Below are 16,733 nucleotides of genomic sequence, written 5' to 3'. Positions count from 1 at the left end.
AAGAATGCAGTTACTCGAGAAGAGCGAGGCTCACTCGAGTAACTGACTTCTCCGAGCGTGCTCGATCATCTCTAGTGAAACCCCTTTAAAACTCAACTCTGTGCAACCATTGACAATGACATATTGTAGAGCAGATAGATGCAGCAAAAATAAAGATACAGGCAGCACTCCTCGCAAACCATCCTTTATCCCCTGGTGACAAGCCTATCTCCTCCTCCCATCCGTGACCAAGCTATTTTTCATGTTTTTTCATGGTTGCATTCCAAGAGCCATTATTTTATAATGTAATGTAATTGTACAACTTTTTACCCCTTAAGGACCAGGCTGTTTTGTACCTTAAGGACCAGACACTTTTTAGGGATTTTACCCATGTGGCGGTTTTACTGCTCTATTTTTTTCCCTTTAGCTACCAAAATTATTTTTGCTGCGTTTTTTTTTCCGTGACATATAGGGCGATTTTTTAATATCTTTTTCACTGACTTTTTTTTCCATTTTTTTGTTTTATTGGGGGTAAGAAGCTAAAATAAAATCATTTTTTAAACATTTATAATTTTTTTTAAATTATTTTTATATTTACACTAAAATAAAGTATGGGAATGGGTTCCTCTATTTGTTTCAGACGTTTTGATATATAATATGTATGGTTTTGGTTTACAGGGCGCATACGGCGACAGTTTTTGTTGGCGTCTGCTTTGTGTTATTCTCTTTCTTATGTATATATTGTTGTTTTATTCTGTTATTTTGTATTACTTATGTATATAAATATGTTTTTCACTATCTATGTCCCCCATGACGTCATATAAGATCTCTGGGGGACATTCACATTTTTTTCCCTTTATTTGACACTTTCCCACTGTAGCTGGGGCGTCCATAGGAGCCCTAGTTACAGGGGAAAGCAACTCCTGTGGTGACATTAGTCACCTGCAGAGCTGTCAGGGTCTAATCTGACCCTCCAGCTCTGCAGTAGCAGGGAACCCCGGGAGGTCACATGACCCCCCGAGGCTCCCGTAGTGAAAGTACATGTTACTTTCACTTTCCCCATACAGTACTCATTGAGCACTGTATATCGGGGAAGCAGAAGGGTTAAAAACCCCTCCTGCCTTCTGCTCTGGGTTATCAGCTGTCACTAACAGCTGATAACCGGTTCCTGCCTCTGACTGATTGCAGAGGCAGAAGACTTAAAGCACCGCCGTAATTTTACTATCGGCGGTGCTCTAAGCCCAGGACCAGCCGCCGTAAATTTACTGTGGCTGGTCCTAAACGGGTTAAAGTGAACCTTTCACCAGAAATCTCGCTGTTAAAAGGGGTTGTCCGACTTCCATTTTTTTAAAAACACAGCTGTCCATGCACTAAAATAATGAAAGAAGCTATAGTCACCTGTCTTCTCTGCCACGGTATACAGGTAGCAGCTCTTGCGGAGACCCCAGTCTGTGCTGACAGCGGAAGTCATGTGAAAGCTGCAGCCAATCAGAGGCCGCAGCGTCACTGCTCTGAACTCCTGGCATCATGGTACCCAGGCTGTCGCTGATGTCAGAACGGGTGATGTCACATTATGACCTTTGCATGGCCAGCTGTTTAATTTTTTTTTACGTCAGACAACCCCTATAAGCTACCGCCATAGAACTATCCAGCATGTTCAAAGCATTACACAGATATTTTCGTCTAAAACACCCCAAATTCTTAGCTTTATTCTTTGGCACCCTGTACGTAAATGCCAGGTCTGGAATCTACCGGGTGTGATTGGTTGATAATGGAATCCGCTTCCTTATGAAACCTTGTTAAGATGCTGCAATCACTATAAAGAGCTATGAATAGAGGTCTCTCCAATCCTGGCCACTAGAGAAATACCCCGGCTGTCATTAGGCAGTCTAGTGCCCGCTCCTCCTGGCACAGGACACCCATGCAGCATCTAGAATAGGCAGCTGTAAAAGGGTTGTGCCCTACCCAAGGTCCCTTAACCCTTTCCAATCCACTGTCTGACGTCTGAAGACATTATGATTTAAGGCAGTACATCTCCGATGTTGGAAGACGTCCCTCGGGGTTCTCTTATTGTATATTGCCAGCCTCTCTACTGTCGGAGCCTATCCAACGTGTCAGCTCGTGCAGTACTGGCTTTAGCCAGCAGATAGCGCTGTTGTATAACGGCATAAAAAGAGTAATCCCCCTAGGAAAACCACGATACAAATTGGATTGGAAAGGGTTAATGACCGCTGTAAGTTGTCACTTGGGGCCGTTTTACACAGAGCGATTATACTTCAGATTCTTGCGGGATTGTGGGAATCTGAACTCTAATCGAGCAGTGTAATTACTGCCGTCAGCTGAACAAATGATAATCTGTTTGTTTATCTATTGCCATTCAGTTTGTGCAGGCACAAATATCAAGTGACGAGCGGCCAGTGTAAACAGGCAGTGGTTCATTTACGAATGACTGCCTGTTGACTGTGAATGAAGGACACTTTCTCCATTCACTGAGAGATCATTGCTCCTGTATGAAAGTACAGCAGTGATTATCTCACCCCCTATAGACTTCTATGGGGATCCTTGTTGCGCAAATTTGCACAAACGTAGAGCATGCAGCCACCAGTAGGGGGAGCATTCTGGAAAATAAATCATAGAGCTTAAAAGAGTATTCTGGGACTTGTACTATTGATGACCTCTCGCCAGAATAGATCATCGCTCATGTGTATACCTCCATTCAAAAGAATGGGGTTAATATTCGTGCAAGATTTGTGCGTCTCGCAACACACAAATCTTGCGTGAGTTCGCCGTAAAATTGCTGCATTTGTTAAGAGATATGGATCTCTTCCGCTAGCAAACATTAGGCCACCTTCACATGGAAGTAGTTTGTTGGGTATTTTCCATCAGTTTTGGTAAGCATATGCCGCAGTATTTTATCCAGTAAATGCCCGGCGGCATAACGGAAGCCCTACGGACCCCATTATAGTCAGCGGGTATGTTGGTCGCCATTGGTTTCCGACATTGGATGCTTCATTCCCCGGCTGGTATTCTGTTCTCACGAAGGAACAAGAAAACAGTACTCCACAACACAAATATACATGTAGCCTTGACTTTTACATGGGCCGATAGTCACCTTAATAACCACTCAAATGATTGTGGGCGACTGTATTCTGTGTCAACATAAGACCCAACAGGCAAGAGTTGTTCACTTGTCTTTGCTTGGTTTTTAGCTAAGCTAAAACCTGAGCGACTGTCGACCTGTTTAAACAGGCAGTGGTTCATATATGAACGACTGCCTGTTTACTGTGAAAGCGGATGGCCAGAACAGATCTCCGTCCGCCTCACCTCTATTCAGTTAGCGATCATCGCTCCTGTGTGAAAGTACAGGACTGAATATTGCTGGGGCAGCTGTCAGGCGCTTGAGCCCTCTACAGTCATTCTATGTACAAGTATCCTAATGGCTCGTACCCACAGGCGATGGACTTTCCGTCAGTCACACATATATGGGCTGCAGGGACAAGTATAGTGTGTGCTGAATGAGCCGGCCGTACACAGAATCCCCTCAGTCACACATATATGGTCTGTAGGGACAAGTATGGTGCGTGCTCACTGAGCCAGCCTTATACAGAACCCCCTCAGTCACACATATATGGGCTGCAGGGACAAGTATAGTGCGTGCTGACTGAGCCAGCCTTATACAGAACCCCCTCAGTCACACATATATGGGCTGCAGGGACAAGTATGGTGCATGCTGACTGAGCCGGCCGTATACAGAATCCCCTCAGTCACACATATATGGGCTGCAGGGACAAGTATGGTGCATGCTGACTGAGCCGGCCGTATACAGAATCCCCTCAGTCACACATATATGGGCTGCAGGGACAAGTATGGTGCGTGCTCACTGAGCGAGCCGTATACAGAATCCCCTCAGTCACACATATATGGGCTGCAGGGACAAGTATGGTGCGTGCTCACTGAGCGAGCCGTATACAGAATCCCCTTAGTCACACGTATATGGGCTGCAGGGACAAGTATAGTGCGTGCTCACTGAGCCAGCCTAATACAGAATCCCCTCAGTCACATATATGGGCTGCAGGGACATGTGTGGTTCGTGCTGACTGAGCTAGCTGTACACAGAATCCCCTCAGTCACACATATATGGGCTACAGGGACAAGTATGGTGCTTGCTCACTGAGCCAGCCGTACACAAAATCCCCTCAGTCACACATATATGGGCTGCAGGGACAAGTATGGTGCGTGCGGACTGAGCCGGCCGTACACAGAATCCCCTCAGTCACGTATTTGGGCTGCAGGGACAAGTATGGTGTGTGCTGACTGAGCCGGCGTACACAGAATCCCCTCAGTCACACACGGAGCTGCACCATCATGGCTGCTGACGTCACCTGCAGCTTTCTACAATGACTGTGACATAAAATCCGTGTCTAAACTTCCCCGCTTTGCATTACATTCACTAGTCCTCTGCTAGCCGTGCCGCTAATGTATGCCCGGGCGGCAGAGCGTCTAGACGCCTCCTCCTCATGCCCTGCACATTAGTGGATGGCAGGGTGTGGTGTATTGATGGACGGACCGTTCTACAGACATCCCTGAGGAGACTGCAATGCTACATTTCCTAAGGTGCATTCACACCGGCGGATTACGGACTCCGGTCGCGTAAATACATCACGCAAAAACGCAGCGTATATACGCAAATGCTGTCCTTTTTGCGCAGTGTGGTCCCACGCTCCATATACTTAATACAGTATTTTCTCGTGTAAACATGCACACGGATAGGACATGCTAGGATTTTTTTACGCGTCCGGAATACGCCGCATGGATACACAAATGTAAAAAAAACCATTCCAATCAATGGCTTCTATTCTTGGAAATTACACACGCTTAAAAAAAGCGTGCGTCAATAAGCGGCGTGCGAATGAGCCGTAATGCTAAGAAATGCGTCTATTATGATTTGCCACAATAAAATAGTAGAATAAAGTTTCTGCAAGCGCTGCGGGCACCTTATCCAATACTGGCATGCCAGGCGGCACCCGGGTCGAACAACTATTTACCTGTTGAGTCACCTCATTCTATATGCCCCTTATTATATAGGTATAAATGGCGCACACGGCATAAGTACCCCTCACTGTCATATTATCGGCACTGGCCAATAGCGCCAAATTTTCTGAGGCGTGGCAAGAAAACATATTTATCGAATGCCGATATTTTACACAATATGGGGCGTATTCTACATGTGATATTTTGGGGCAATATGTCGTACAGGCGGGCAACACGCTCCAGGTCATACAAGTGGCATGGACCAGGCATGTGACTCTCCATGACAGGAATCAGTGCCCTTGTCTGTGAGGGGAGGCTCCATGCAGATGCCACAGGGCACAGCACTAGATATACATACAGGCATGGCATATAGAATGGCAGGGTCACCCACCTGGCGGATCCGAGGTGGCATGGGGGGAGACATACCACCCCCTGGTGTGGAGGCGGCTGAGGTGGGAGAGGCCATGGTGCTGCAGCCGGGGCTCCTGCCCCCTACCCGCCTTCCCCGGCAGTCCCCTGTGTGGCAGAGCCCTGGTTACCCGGCAGGTGTGGGCGCTGCAGTGTGGGGCAGCGGTGACCTCTCCGTCTCCGTCCGGCAGTGATCTGCAGTGTGTGAGGGAGGCTGGGGGGAGAGTGCTGCTCCTGCTGCTGCCGCTGCTGCTACTGCTGCTCGGAGTCTGCTAGCTGCACTCACAGGAGGCTGGGCTGCTGATGAGCTCACCCACAGCCCTGTCTGCTTGCACTGGCACGGATGCCAGCCTGTGGGGTCGGATCAATCACTTGCTGAGGCTGCCTGTCTGCAGATGGTGCTACAACTGTAAAGGGGGCACAGAACATTATATTGGTGGGAGCTGGGAGCCCATCCACAGGGATCTGATTAACCCCTTAGTCTCAACACTGTTTTATTTTTTGCCCTAAGGACTAAGTGATTGTCATTGGCGTGTTGCAAGAGACATAACTCATTGACAGCTTGATTTTTGGGACAAGTGGCACCACTCAAGGATACATATGTGTTGTATAGGGGCTCATGTCCATAGGCAGATTTGATTTGTGGAAGATCCGCAATTCAAGTCAGCCATAGGGAAACATGGGCATCCGCAATTGAATTAAAGCATGTGGATTTTATTTGCGGACCTTTGGGTATGGAAATCAAATCGCAGCATGCTCCATTTCTGTGTGGTTCGCGCGCGGACGCCTTCCATTTAAGTCAATAGAAGCCGTCCGATCCGCGGCCCGTCCGAAATTGAAAGGAAAACAGGAGTTTGAAAAAAAAAAAAAACTAGTGTGCTGACGCGTCGTCCGGCGCTTGTGCACACATTCGCAGTACAGAAAAACGAAGACCCGGGTCCTTGGACGCGGGCAGGGTTGTATTCCGCTGCGGGCTCCTGCATGTGAAATCCGACACACCCTTGGACATAAGCCCTTTGGCTAACTACACACAGGCGAGAGCGCTATCAGGCCAAGAAACCCATCCCGATATCGCGCTCAGCAACATGTGTTTTACCCGCAAATGCACTAATTTTCAGGCAAAAACGCCTCGCATCGCTTCTGTGAAATTCCGATCCTCTCACATGAAGTTTCACGCGCAATACAAGATCGGAAGGGTTTCCCTTTGATTTTAATGTGAAGTTTGTTTTTACTAATTTTGCACAATAACGGTACATTTTTAATGAAAAACCATTGAATCTGCATCGCCACATTCTAAGATCGATTGTCCTATCTTTGGGCATTCCCTAGCATTGCCCATTGTTTTCAATGGGACAGCAAAGCATCGCACAGGGTGCTGGGTGCATGCGAGGTGGATGCAAGGTTTCCCATTGAAAGTAATGGGAAACAGTCTACGATCCTGCGTCTCGGCTGTCAGTCGCGCTGGAGGATCGCTACTTCCCCGAAGTGAAATCACGTGTTGGTGAGCGCGATATCGGGCGAGTTTCACATCCAGATATCGCACTCACCAGTGTGAAATTAGCCTAAAGGTGGGACGACGGAGCGACAATGGAAGCCGTCTGACAAGTATGGTGCGTGCTCACTGAGCAAGCCGTACAAAGAATCCCCTCAGTCACACATATATGAGCTGCAGGGACAAGTATAGTGCGTGCTCACTGAGCCAGCCATATACAGAATCCCCTGAGTCACATATATGGGCTGCAGGGACACGTATGGTGCGTGCTGACTGAGCCAGTCTTATACAGAATCCCCTCAGTCACACATACTGTATATGGACTGCAGGGACAAGTATGGTGCGTGCTGACTGAGCCAGCCGTATACAGAATTCCCTCAGTCACACGTATATGGGCTGCAGGGACAAGTATAGTGCATGCTCACTGAGCCAGCTGTACATTCCCTAGCATTGCCTATTGTTTTCAATGGGACCGGCAAAGCATCGCACAGGGTGCTGGGTGCATGCGAGTGCGATGCAAGGTTTCCCATTGAAAGCAATGGGAAACAGTCTACAACGGAGCGACAATGGAAGCCGTCCGTCACGCTATACTTCCGCTGTAGCACAGCAGAAGTATTGCGTGAATACTTGTCTCCACCCACCACTGACCGTGTCAATAGACACTGCCGTCACGTCATGCGCTGTACTGTGCATGCGTGCCGGCCCTCCATGTGGGACAAGTTCGGAGGATCCGGAGTGGTAAGTATGGGAGTTTTGGGGGGACGCTATGGCGGACTCCGCTGTGATATTCCGCTGGCGGAGTCCGTCATGGCCGTGGGCCTTGACCCCAAATGTCAGTTACCTATTGTGTTTCCCAAAGGGTTGTCACCTAGCCATCCCTGTTATTTTATTGACTCATCAGATGCATGGCTGCTTTCTTACATCATTGTGTCCTTTCCAGGTACTGTATACTATATCTTTTAATTAAAGGAGTATCAACCAAAAGGCATTTATGGAGAATGCACAAGAACTGTGACTGTCACAGAACGGGGGTCATGTGACTAGCATTTTGCAATGCAAGGTGGCCAGCAGTCTTTAATAAAATATTTAGATGCTGGTATATAGAATTCATACGATGGCGCTATCTGCATCAGTAAAGCTGGTCACAGATGGCTCGATTTTTCTGCGTGATTTGATAACCAGCAGTTGATGTTGGAGAGATGTCAACCCATCTGTAACCTGCTTTAAATTATATATTAGCTAATAAAAGCTTCATCACATCAAATATTTGGAGGTATGGAGGTATGGATTTGTAAATCTTACGTTTGTAAATTAGCTCTGAGCTAGAAGGATGAAAACTATTTTTCAATTGCACCTATACACTACTCTGTAAGTCGCTGTCCAGCCCACTATAGAGCCTTGAAATATGACTATTGATATAAGCCAAACCAGATATACCCTGTTTCCCTGGAAATAAGACCTACCCTGAAAATAAGTCCTAGCATGATTTTTAAATGGTGTCCAGGCAGATATACATGTAAAAAAGAAATATTTTAGAGCAAAAATTAATATAAGACCCTGTCTTATTTTCGGGGAAATACGGTATCTATCTACTGTGAACACCTAACACATTAGTCTGATTGCTATTCAACAACGCATTGCATGCTTCAAATATTTATGTCATGGTACAGAAATTGTATTATAAGGCAACAAATATGTCAACTTTCTTTTATTCTTTGTTTATTATAAAACTCAATAAAAATTATTGGAAAGAAAATAGCTTTATTTGAGTTCTTCATAAAATGCAAACATACCATATGCAGTTACACAGTGCAGGCTGGACAACAATACAATAAATATCACGTAGTAAAAGGGCTTAAAATACAATAAAGACAGGAGCGCTGCACTATACATTACCCATGGCACTACATGTCATTCAGCAAGCAAAGGGCAAGTGACAAAATGAGGTAAAGTAATTAACACAAGAAAGTGGGAGCAAGTGAATTTGGATAAGCTGGAGGTTTGGCCAGAAAAGTGGTAAATGAGGTTAAACCACTGATAAATGTAAGGTTCTGCACATGGGAAGGAAATACATGTCACCATTACACACTAAAGGGGAAACCGCTGGGGAACACTGACATGGAAAAGGACTTGGGGATTTTAGTTAACTGTAAGCTTAAGTGGAGCAACCAGTGTGAAGCAGCTGCTGCCAAGGCAGAGAGGTATCAAAAGAGGTCTAGGGGCACATTACGAGAACATTGTTCCTCCTCTCTACAAGTCACTGGTCAGACCTCAAATGGAATATTGTGTACAGTTTTGGGCACCAATACTCAAGAAGGACATATCAGAGCTTGAGCGGGTACAAAGGTAGGCAACTAAAGTAATAAATGGAATGGGCGGACTACGATACCCAAAGAGGTTATCAAAATTGGTGTTATTTACTTTAGAAAAAAGACGGCTGATGGGCGACTTAATAACTATGTATAAATATATCAGGGGACAATACAGAGATCTCTGCCGTCATCTGTTTATACCCAGGACTATGACTGTAACAAGGGGGCGCCCTCTTCGTCTAGAGGAAAGGTTTCTACACCAACTTAGAAGGGGGTTCTTTACTGTAAGAGCAGTGAGACTATGGAACTCTCTACCTGAGGATGTGGTGATGGTGAACTCGATAAAAGAGTTCAAGAGGGACCTGGACGCCTTTCTTAAGTGTAATAATATTACAAGTTATAGTCACTCATTATTTCAGAAGGGTCAGTGATCCAGGGATTATTCAGATTGCCAGATTGGAGTTGGGAGGGAAGTTTTTCTCCTGAATGGGAAAAATTGGCTTCTTCCTTATTGGGGTTTTTTGCCTTCCTCTAGATCAACATTGGGCGGGGTAATAGGCTGAACTGGATAGACATATGTCTTACCTTGGACCTACTTACTATATTACTATTGTATGTCTAAGAATGGGGGAGTGGGGAAAAGGGGTTCATAATATGTCCCCTCCATACATCTCTGACCTAAGCATCCGAACCACATGTAATCTCCAGTCCTTACAAGACCTTTTTGTTCTCCTCTTATCTTTTCCTCAGACAAACACCTCTAAGATTTTTCCATTGCATCCCCCATACTCTGAAACTCATTACCCCAAACAATCCCCCCCACCTTTGAAACCTGAAAACCTCTTTAAAAAAGCCTACAATTTAAAATAACCCTGCTGCCACCAAACTATTTTATGAGCAAATTATAACCTCACCACTACTATAGCTCTTTCCTCCTTTCATCGTAGATTATATTAGGCCGCTCTCACATGGGCGTGTTGTCATTATGCTCCATTTTCCCGTGCACGACACGTGATGCCAATAGCCCATTGATTTGTATTGGGCCACTCACACCAGCGTTTTACTCGGGAGCGTATTCCGCATGTGAAAAGAAATGGCTGGATGCTCTATCTTGGCATGTATTGGCGGCAAGCAGCAAGTACACGTCATTACAAGAGAGATTCATGCGTGGCACACTGACGCTTGCGTGAGCCTGGCCTTATAATGTATTGTACTGGTATTGTATTTGCCTTTGTTTTCTCATGGGTGCAAGCACAGAGTCATGACTGACTCCTTGGGTAATGTCTTAGGCAGACTGTTTTTGTGGGGTGGTTTGCCATTGCCTTCCCCAGTCATCCTGAAACCTTCAGGTCGTGAGTGAGAGCTTAGGACAGCATTTCTGCTGCCTTAACACTCTGTGCTGCATGAAGCTCATAAAGTTATATAAAGGGGATATCAATGGTGGTATAAAATAACAAATCAGCCTCCTCACCTCTCTCCGCTCCCCATTCATCCCCCGCTGTGGTCTCTGTTGTGCTGTTTGTTTACAGCCTGTAATGTCCCTTAAACCTGCTGCTGCAGCCAATGACAGCGCTCAGTGATTATCGCTGAGCGCTGTCACTGGCATCGGCAGCTTGTTTGGAGATGGCTCAGGCTGACTGCAGCCTGTAAAGGTAAGACAGCAGGGAGACCAGAAAAAAACAGAATGTGCAGCAGCACCCCTCAAAAACCCGTAGTCCGGGGTGGGAGAGAGAAAAAAAGCAGCAACAATAATAATGTCGTGCACGCTGGGTCTGAGCCCGGACTTTTCAATGGGCCCAATGGATATCAGATATGCAAACAATAGAGGGGCCAGCAGCATGTACAAAAGGTGCTTGATGTAAGGAGGAGATCCACCGCGTAGTAAAGAGGTAGAAAAAAGCGTACCTTTATTAGATATCCCAGATAAAACAGGGACAGCAACGTTTCGGCTATGTTAGCTTGACAAAGACTAACTTATAGCCGAAACGTTGCTGTCCCTGTTTTATCTGGGACATCTAATAAAGGTACGCTTTTTTCTACCTCTTTACTACGCTGTGGATCTCCTCCTTACATCAAGCACCTTTTGTACGTGCTGCTGGCCCCTCTGTTGTTAGCAGGGAGACCAGAGTCACTGGTGGTGGATGAGCAGAGAGCGGGCAGAGGACCTGCTGAGATGCCCTTTCCTGACTCGGACAACCCCTTTAAAACCTGTTCACAGTGCTGTGATGTGTTTCCAGTTATTAGAAATTTTTGTATAAATAAATATACATTTTGTATTCATCATCACTGAATACAGTTTTCCGCAGGTCTTCGTTGTCAATGTTCTTCTTTGGCTTGATATCCATATGTAGTATTTCCATAGTATAGTAGGAAAGACATTGTACATTTTCTGTCCTTCCATATGTCTGTATTTGACAATAAATATATTATGGGATCATCATTTGTTTTCTCGACAGAAGGTCCTGGAAGGAGCCACCTAAATAGTTGTAAGTTAGATCCGGAAAAAAAGAAAAGCAAGAGCAACTTGCTCCACTGTCTGATGTCTGAAGACATTATGATTTAAGGCTGTACAGCTCTGATGTTGAAAGACGTCCGTCGGGGTTCTCTTACTGTATATTGCCAGCCTCTCTGCTATCGGAGCCTATCCAACGTGTCACCTCATGCAGTACTGGCTTTAGCCAGCATATAGCGCTGTTGTATAACGGAAGAAAAAGAGTAACCTCCCTAGGAAAACCAGGATACAAATTGGGTTGGAAAGGGTTAATATATAGAGATGAGCGAGCGTACTCGGAAAAGCACTACTCGCTCGAGTAATTTGCTTTATCCGAGTATCGCTGTGCTCGTCCCTGAAGATTCGGGTGCCGCTGCGGCTGACAGGTGAGTCGCAGCGGGGAGCAGGGGAGAGCGGGCGGGAGAGAGGGAGAGAAAGATCTCCCCTCCGTTCCTCCCCGCTCTCCCCTGCAGCTCCCCGCTCCGTGCCGGCACCCGAATCTTCAGGGACGAGCACAGCGATACTGGGATAAAGCAAATTACTCGAGCGAGTAGTGCTTTTCCGAGTACGCTCGCTCATCCCTATTAATATATAATGACATGTTAAATATGAACATTTATACTATTGAAAATGGAAGCAGAAAAATGGAATTCAAGCTGTTACAAGTCCGTCACACTGCGGACACCAGTGATGCCCAATGGACACCATTGACTTATAATGGAGTCTGTTGGATTCTGTCATAGTGTCTGTCATTTTACCAGAAGAATAGTGCTGCATTAAGTGCTATTTTTTCACTTAATTTTAGTCAGAAACTGCCACAAAGGTTCCAACACAAATGGGAATAGAGCCTTAGTCCAGCTTCACACAGGTGGATTCCAATTACGGAATCTGTCATCAGAATCCTCACAGTGGATCCGCGGCAAAATGCGGGCATTGAAAATCATGTTAAATTGCTTTTTTGCTCACACTCACAGGTACGAATTGCGTATTCTGCTAGTGGAGGACAAATCGCAGCAAGTTCTATTTTGCAAGATTTCCCGTGGACAGCCTCCATTGAAGTCAACGGAGGCCATCTGACCCGCAGCCTATACGCAATTAACATTGCGTATGGCTGCGGGTACCCACATCATCGCTAAGTGACTGGATGCTTGACCTCAGTACATAAATGTGACATCAGAACCAAGTTCAGTACATAACTACATCACTAAAAACAAGGACAAAATATAAACTCAGCTCTAGAAGCAACCTCAGTAAATAAATACAGCTGCAGAACCAAGCTCATTATATAAATACAGCACCATAAGCAAGCTCAGTACAATAATGCAGTATCAGAACCAAGCTCAGTACTTGAATGCATCACTAGAAGGAAGGTCAGTGTCGTGGTGACTGACCTAGGCCAACAGTTTTCATTACCTATTCCATTGCCCCCTATTGCAGCCATTGCATTGCCACCTGAATCCTGTGCTGCAGATGCCTCTCTACTGCCTCTCCATCTCTTATAGGGCCAGCGTGCAGCCAGATTTATGGCTTCTAGTCAATCTGGGTGGTCCTTTGGTTATTTAAGGCAGCTTTTTCCCTGGAGGGTGCCTGAAAAATTGGTTCTGTTTGGTATGCATGCTTCTCCACTCACTTGTTGCATTTTTCTTCTGCAGCAGCACAACAGCCTCTCCGCAGCTCATCTTCAACCATTTACCACTACATGTGTGCCCCACCGCGCCTCTAATACTTCACTGGCCAAAGTTTAACTCCCCACATTGCAGGTCACCCACTCCAGCCTTGGACCTCCCCGATCCTCAGCTGATGTTTTCCACCACAATAGCGTACATCATTAGACATCCTGGAGTTCTGGCTGGACCCCGGACGATCACCACATCTGCATTACATGCTGGTGCGGCACTGAGCAGTAAAATGTTGCAGGGCCTAGGAAGGGAGCAGACAGGCCCCACTGCATGGGCAAGCTACAGATGTCAGCCAATTGGTTTCTGCGCGGCTTGTACGGTGAGCCCCAATATGCAGAAGACCTTATTTAAAGAAACAGGTAGGCTCAGCTTTTGGTTCAGGGGCCCATTGGAAGAATCACCAACTTCCTGGTGGGCCAGTCCAAGCCTGCAGGTATGCATGGGAAAAAATTGGTTCAGGACCTAATACAGTAAAAATTTTATTAATTTATTAATAAAAAGGAAGAACAAAAAATAAAATGATACTGTGACAGTGCAGTAGCAAGAGTGGCCTGTAGGGGGCCTCTGAGTACAGTTACTGTTTGGTTTAATTAACCTGCACCTGCGAGGGTTCGGCTACACAGCTTAAATTTCCCCTCCCTCGAAAACTCAGTTTCCTTGAAGCCTGTGGAGCTTAGGTCCATTGAGGCCCGTGGGGCCTGAGGTCTATGTAGACCTGGTGCTGGTTTGTGAGGGACCTGAAATCACAGAGCGGACACGGGTAGTAGGCCCCTTGCTCATCACCTGTCGGGGCGAAGTCACCTTCCTGGAAGGTCCACTGGAAGAAGCTGTATGCGTTGCTGTGTGCACTGTGGCAGGCAACAGTGTGAAGCTGCATATGATATGCTGGACTGTATATAGACTGAATGCCTATGTTGAAATAAACGCTGGAGGGTCCAGCATTTGGACTTTACCTGGTGTTTATGGACATCATTGCGGTGCTCCTACCCCTGGGCAGGGGAAAGTAAGCAGGAGTTTCCGGGCAAGTAACCCCAACTTGTCACATATACCCAAAAGCAAAATAACAATTCATACACATACTGAGAAGAGGGGGGGGGGGGCACCCCTCAAACATTATCACGACTTTCTAAATAATGTATCCAATTACTCCATGAGTTAACATTTGAGAGACGTAGGAAGTTGTCTGTAATACGGAAGCTCTGCAAGCATTTCTTTAGATATGACATTGGAGATCAGGACAAGACTTGGGTCCTGCAGTTCCGCTGTGCCACTTGCTATGTGAAATTAATAAACTGGTGGAAAGGTACGGGACATCCCTGTCATTTGTGAGACCTATGATATAGAGAGACCGAAAGGACTGTGTGACAGACCGGTACTTTTATCTAATAAACGTCAAGGGCTTCACAAAAGAAATCTAAAAGTCACATTGGGCTTATGTACTGTTTAACCCCTTCATGACGTGGCCCCTTTTTTTTTCCATTTTCGTTTTTTCCTCCTCCCTTTAAAAAAATGGTAACTCTTTTATTTATCCATCGACGTACCTGTATGAGGGCTTGTTTTTTGCGGGACGAGTTGTAGTTTTCAATAGTGCTATTTAAAGTACCATATAATGTACTGAAAAACTTTTAAAAAATTCTAAGTGGAGTAAAATGAAAAAAAAAACCACATCCCGCCATCTTTCAGTGCGTCTTGTTTCTATGGCACACAAACCGCAACAAAAATGACATGATAACTTTATTCTATGGGTCAGTGCGATTGCTATGGTACAAAACTTGTATAGTTTTTTTTTACTATACTACTCTTTTTTTTTTTCAAAGACATTTAATTTTTTTCAATTATTTTCTGCTGTCATCTTGTGCGCGCAATAACTTTTTTATTTTTCTGTCGACGTAGTTGAGCGAGGGCTAATTTTTTGCGGGATATCCAGTAGTTTCCGATAGTACCAATTCGGAATACATATGACTTTTTGATCACTTTTTATTGTGTTTTTTCTGGGAGACAGGGTAACTGAAAAAGTGCATTTCTGGCGTTCTTTATTTTTTTTTTGGACAAAGTTCACCGTGCGGGGTAAATAATGCACGACTTTGATAGATTGGACTTTTACAGACGTGGCGATACCAGATATGTATTTTTATTTTATTTTTTAGATTTTTTAATTATAGATATGGCAAAAGGGGGGTGATTTAAAGTTTTCCTTTTTTTTTTTTACAACTAAAAAGACTTTATTGATCTTTTTTTTAACTTTACATTCAATTCCCCCTGAGGGACTTCAACATGCGATGCTTTGATCGCTCCTGCAGTATGATGTAATGCTACATCCCACGGGGATGGCTTGATATGCAGTCTCTCAAGGCAGCCCCCCGGCTGCCATGACACCTGCACGGCTCCCCGATCTCACCGCGGGGGCGACCGTGCGGGACTGTTCAGGGGTTTTAAATGCCGCTGTCAGAACTGACAGCGGCACTTAAAGGGTTAATAGCTTCGAACAGCCGATCGCGGCTACTGCCCGCGGGTGTCAGCTGTAATAAACAGCTGACGCCCGCGCTATATGAAGAGAGATCGCCCCGCGACCTCTCTTCATATATACCCCGACGCTCCAGGACGTAGATGTATGTCCTGGAGCGGGAAGGGGTTAAAATACAACAATTTTCTGGCACAAAATAAGTCTTAGGCTGGGTTCACACGGGCCGGATTTGCCACGGAAATTCCGTCCGGAATTTCACCGCGGCACATCCGCCTCAGGCCGCTAATCCCGGGATTTGCCAGCCATGTGGATGAGATTTCTGAGAAATCTCGTCCACACGGGACGGCGAATGCACCGCGGCAAAGCTGGCAAAAGCCAGCGCTGTGGTGCGGATTCGCCAGCCGCAGCATGTTCCTTTTTTTTTTCTTCCGCTGCGGCCGCACTCTCCTCTATGGGAGCGCCGGCCGCAGCAGAAGAGCAAGCGGCCAGGCCGCTTCAAAACCCGCAGCTAAGTGCTGCAGGTTTTGAAGCAGCACTTCTCCCAGCGGAAATCTCGCAGTTTTTTACTGCGGCCAAACCGCGAGATTTCCGCTTTAAAACCCGTGGCTAAGTGCTGCAGGTTTTGAAGCAGCACTTCTCCCAGCGGAAATCTCGCAGTTTTTCACTGCGGCCAAACCATGAGATTTCCGCCGGGAATCCGCCCCGTGGGAACTCAGCCTTACATGCTTGCACCACATTTACCATGTGTTTTTAGGCAGCTTCGGACAGTTTTTTTGACTTGTTTAAAAAAGGGGGGTGCCCTAAATTGCCCCTGTACCACATTCCGGAACTATTCCTGTCCCTTTACAACCTTCAAGTGAAGAACTTGAAGATGATA

General features: G+C 46.0%; 1 protein-coding gene across 1 annotated transcript in view; it reads right to left on the bottom strand.

The window, feature by feature from the left end:
* The window catches only part of ANK2 (ankyrin 2), a 491,615-nt gene extending 486,040 nt beyond the window's left edge, over positions 1-5,575 (bottom strand). Inside the window, exon 1 of the mRNA XM_066573863.1 lies at positions 5,402-5,575. Coding sequence (XP_066429960.1) covers positions 5,402-5,476 — 75 coding nt within the window. The 5' untranslated portion in view covers positions 5,477-5,575. The remainder of the gene's footprint in view (positions 1-5,401) is intronic.
* Positions 5,576-16,733: the final 11,158 nt, after the last annotated feature.

This window comes from Eleutherodactylus coqui, chromosome 7 (genome assembly GCF_035609145.1).
Source record: "Eleutherodactylus coqui strain aEleCoq1 chromosome 7, aEleCoq1.hap1, whole genome shotgun sequence".
Classification (NCBI taxonomy): domain Eukaryota; kingdom Metazoa; phylum Chordata; class Amphibia; order Anura; family Eleutherodactylidae; genus Eleutherodactylus; species Eleutherodactylus coqui.
The sequence above is the reverse complement of the archived record's forward strand: the minus strand, read 5'-3'. Positions and strand labels throughout refer to the sequence as shown.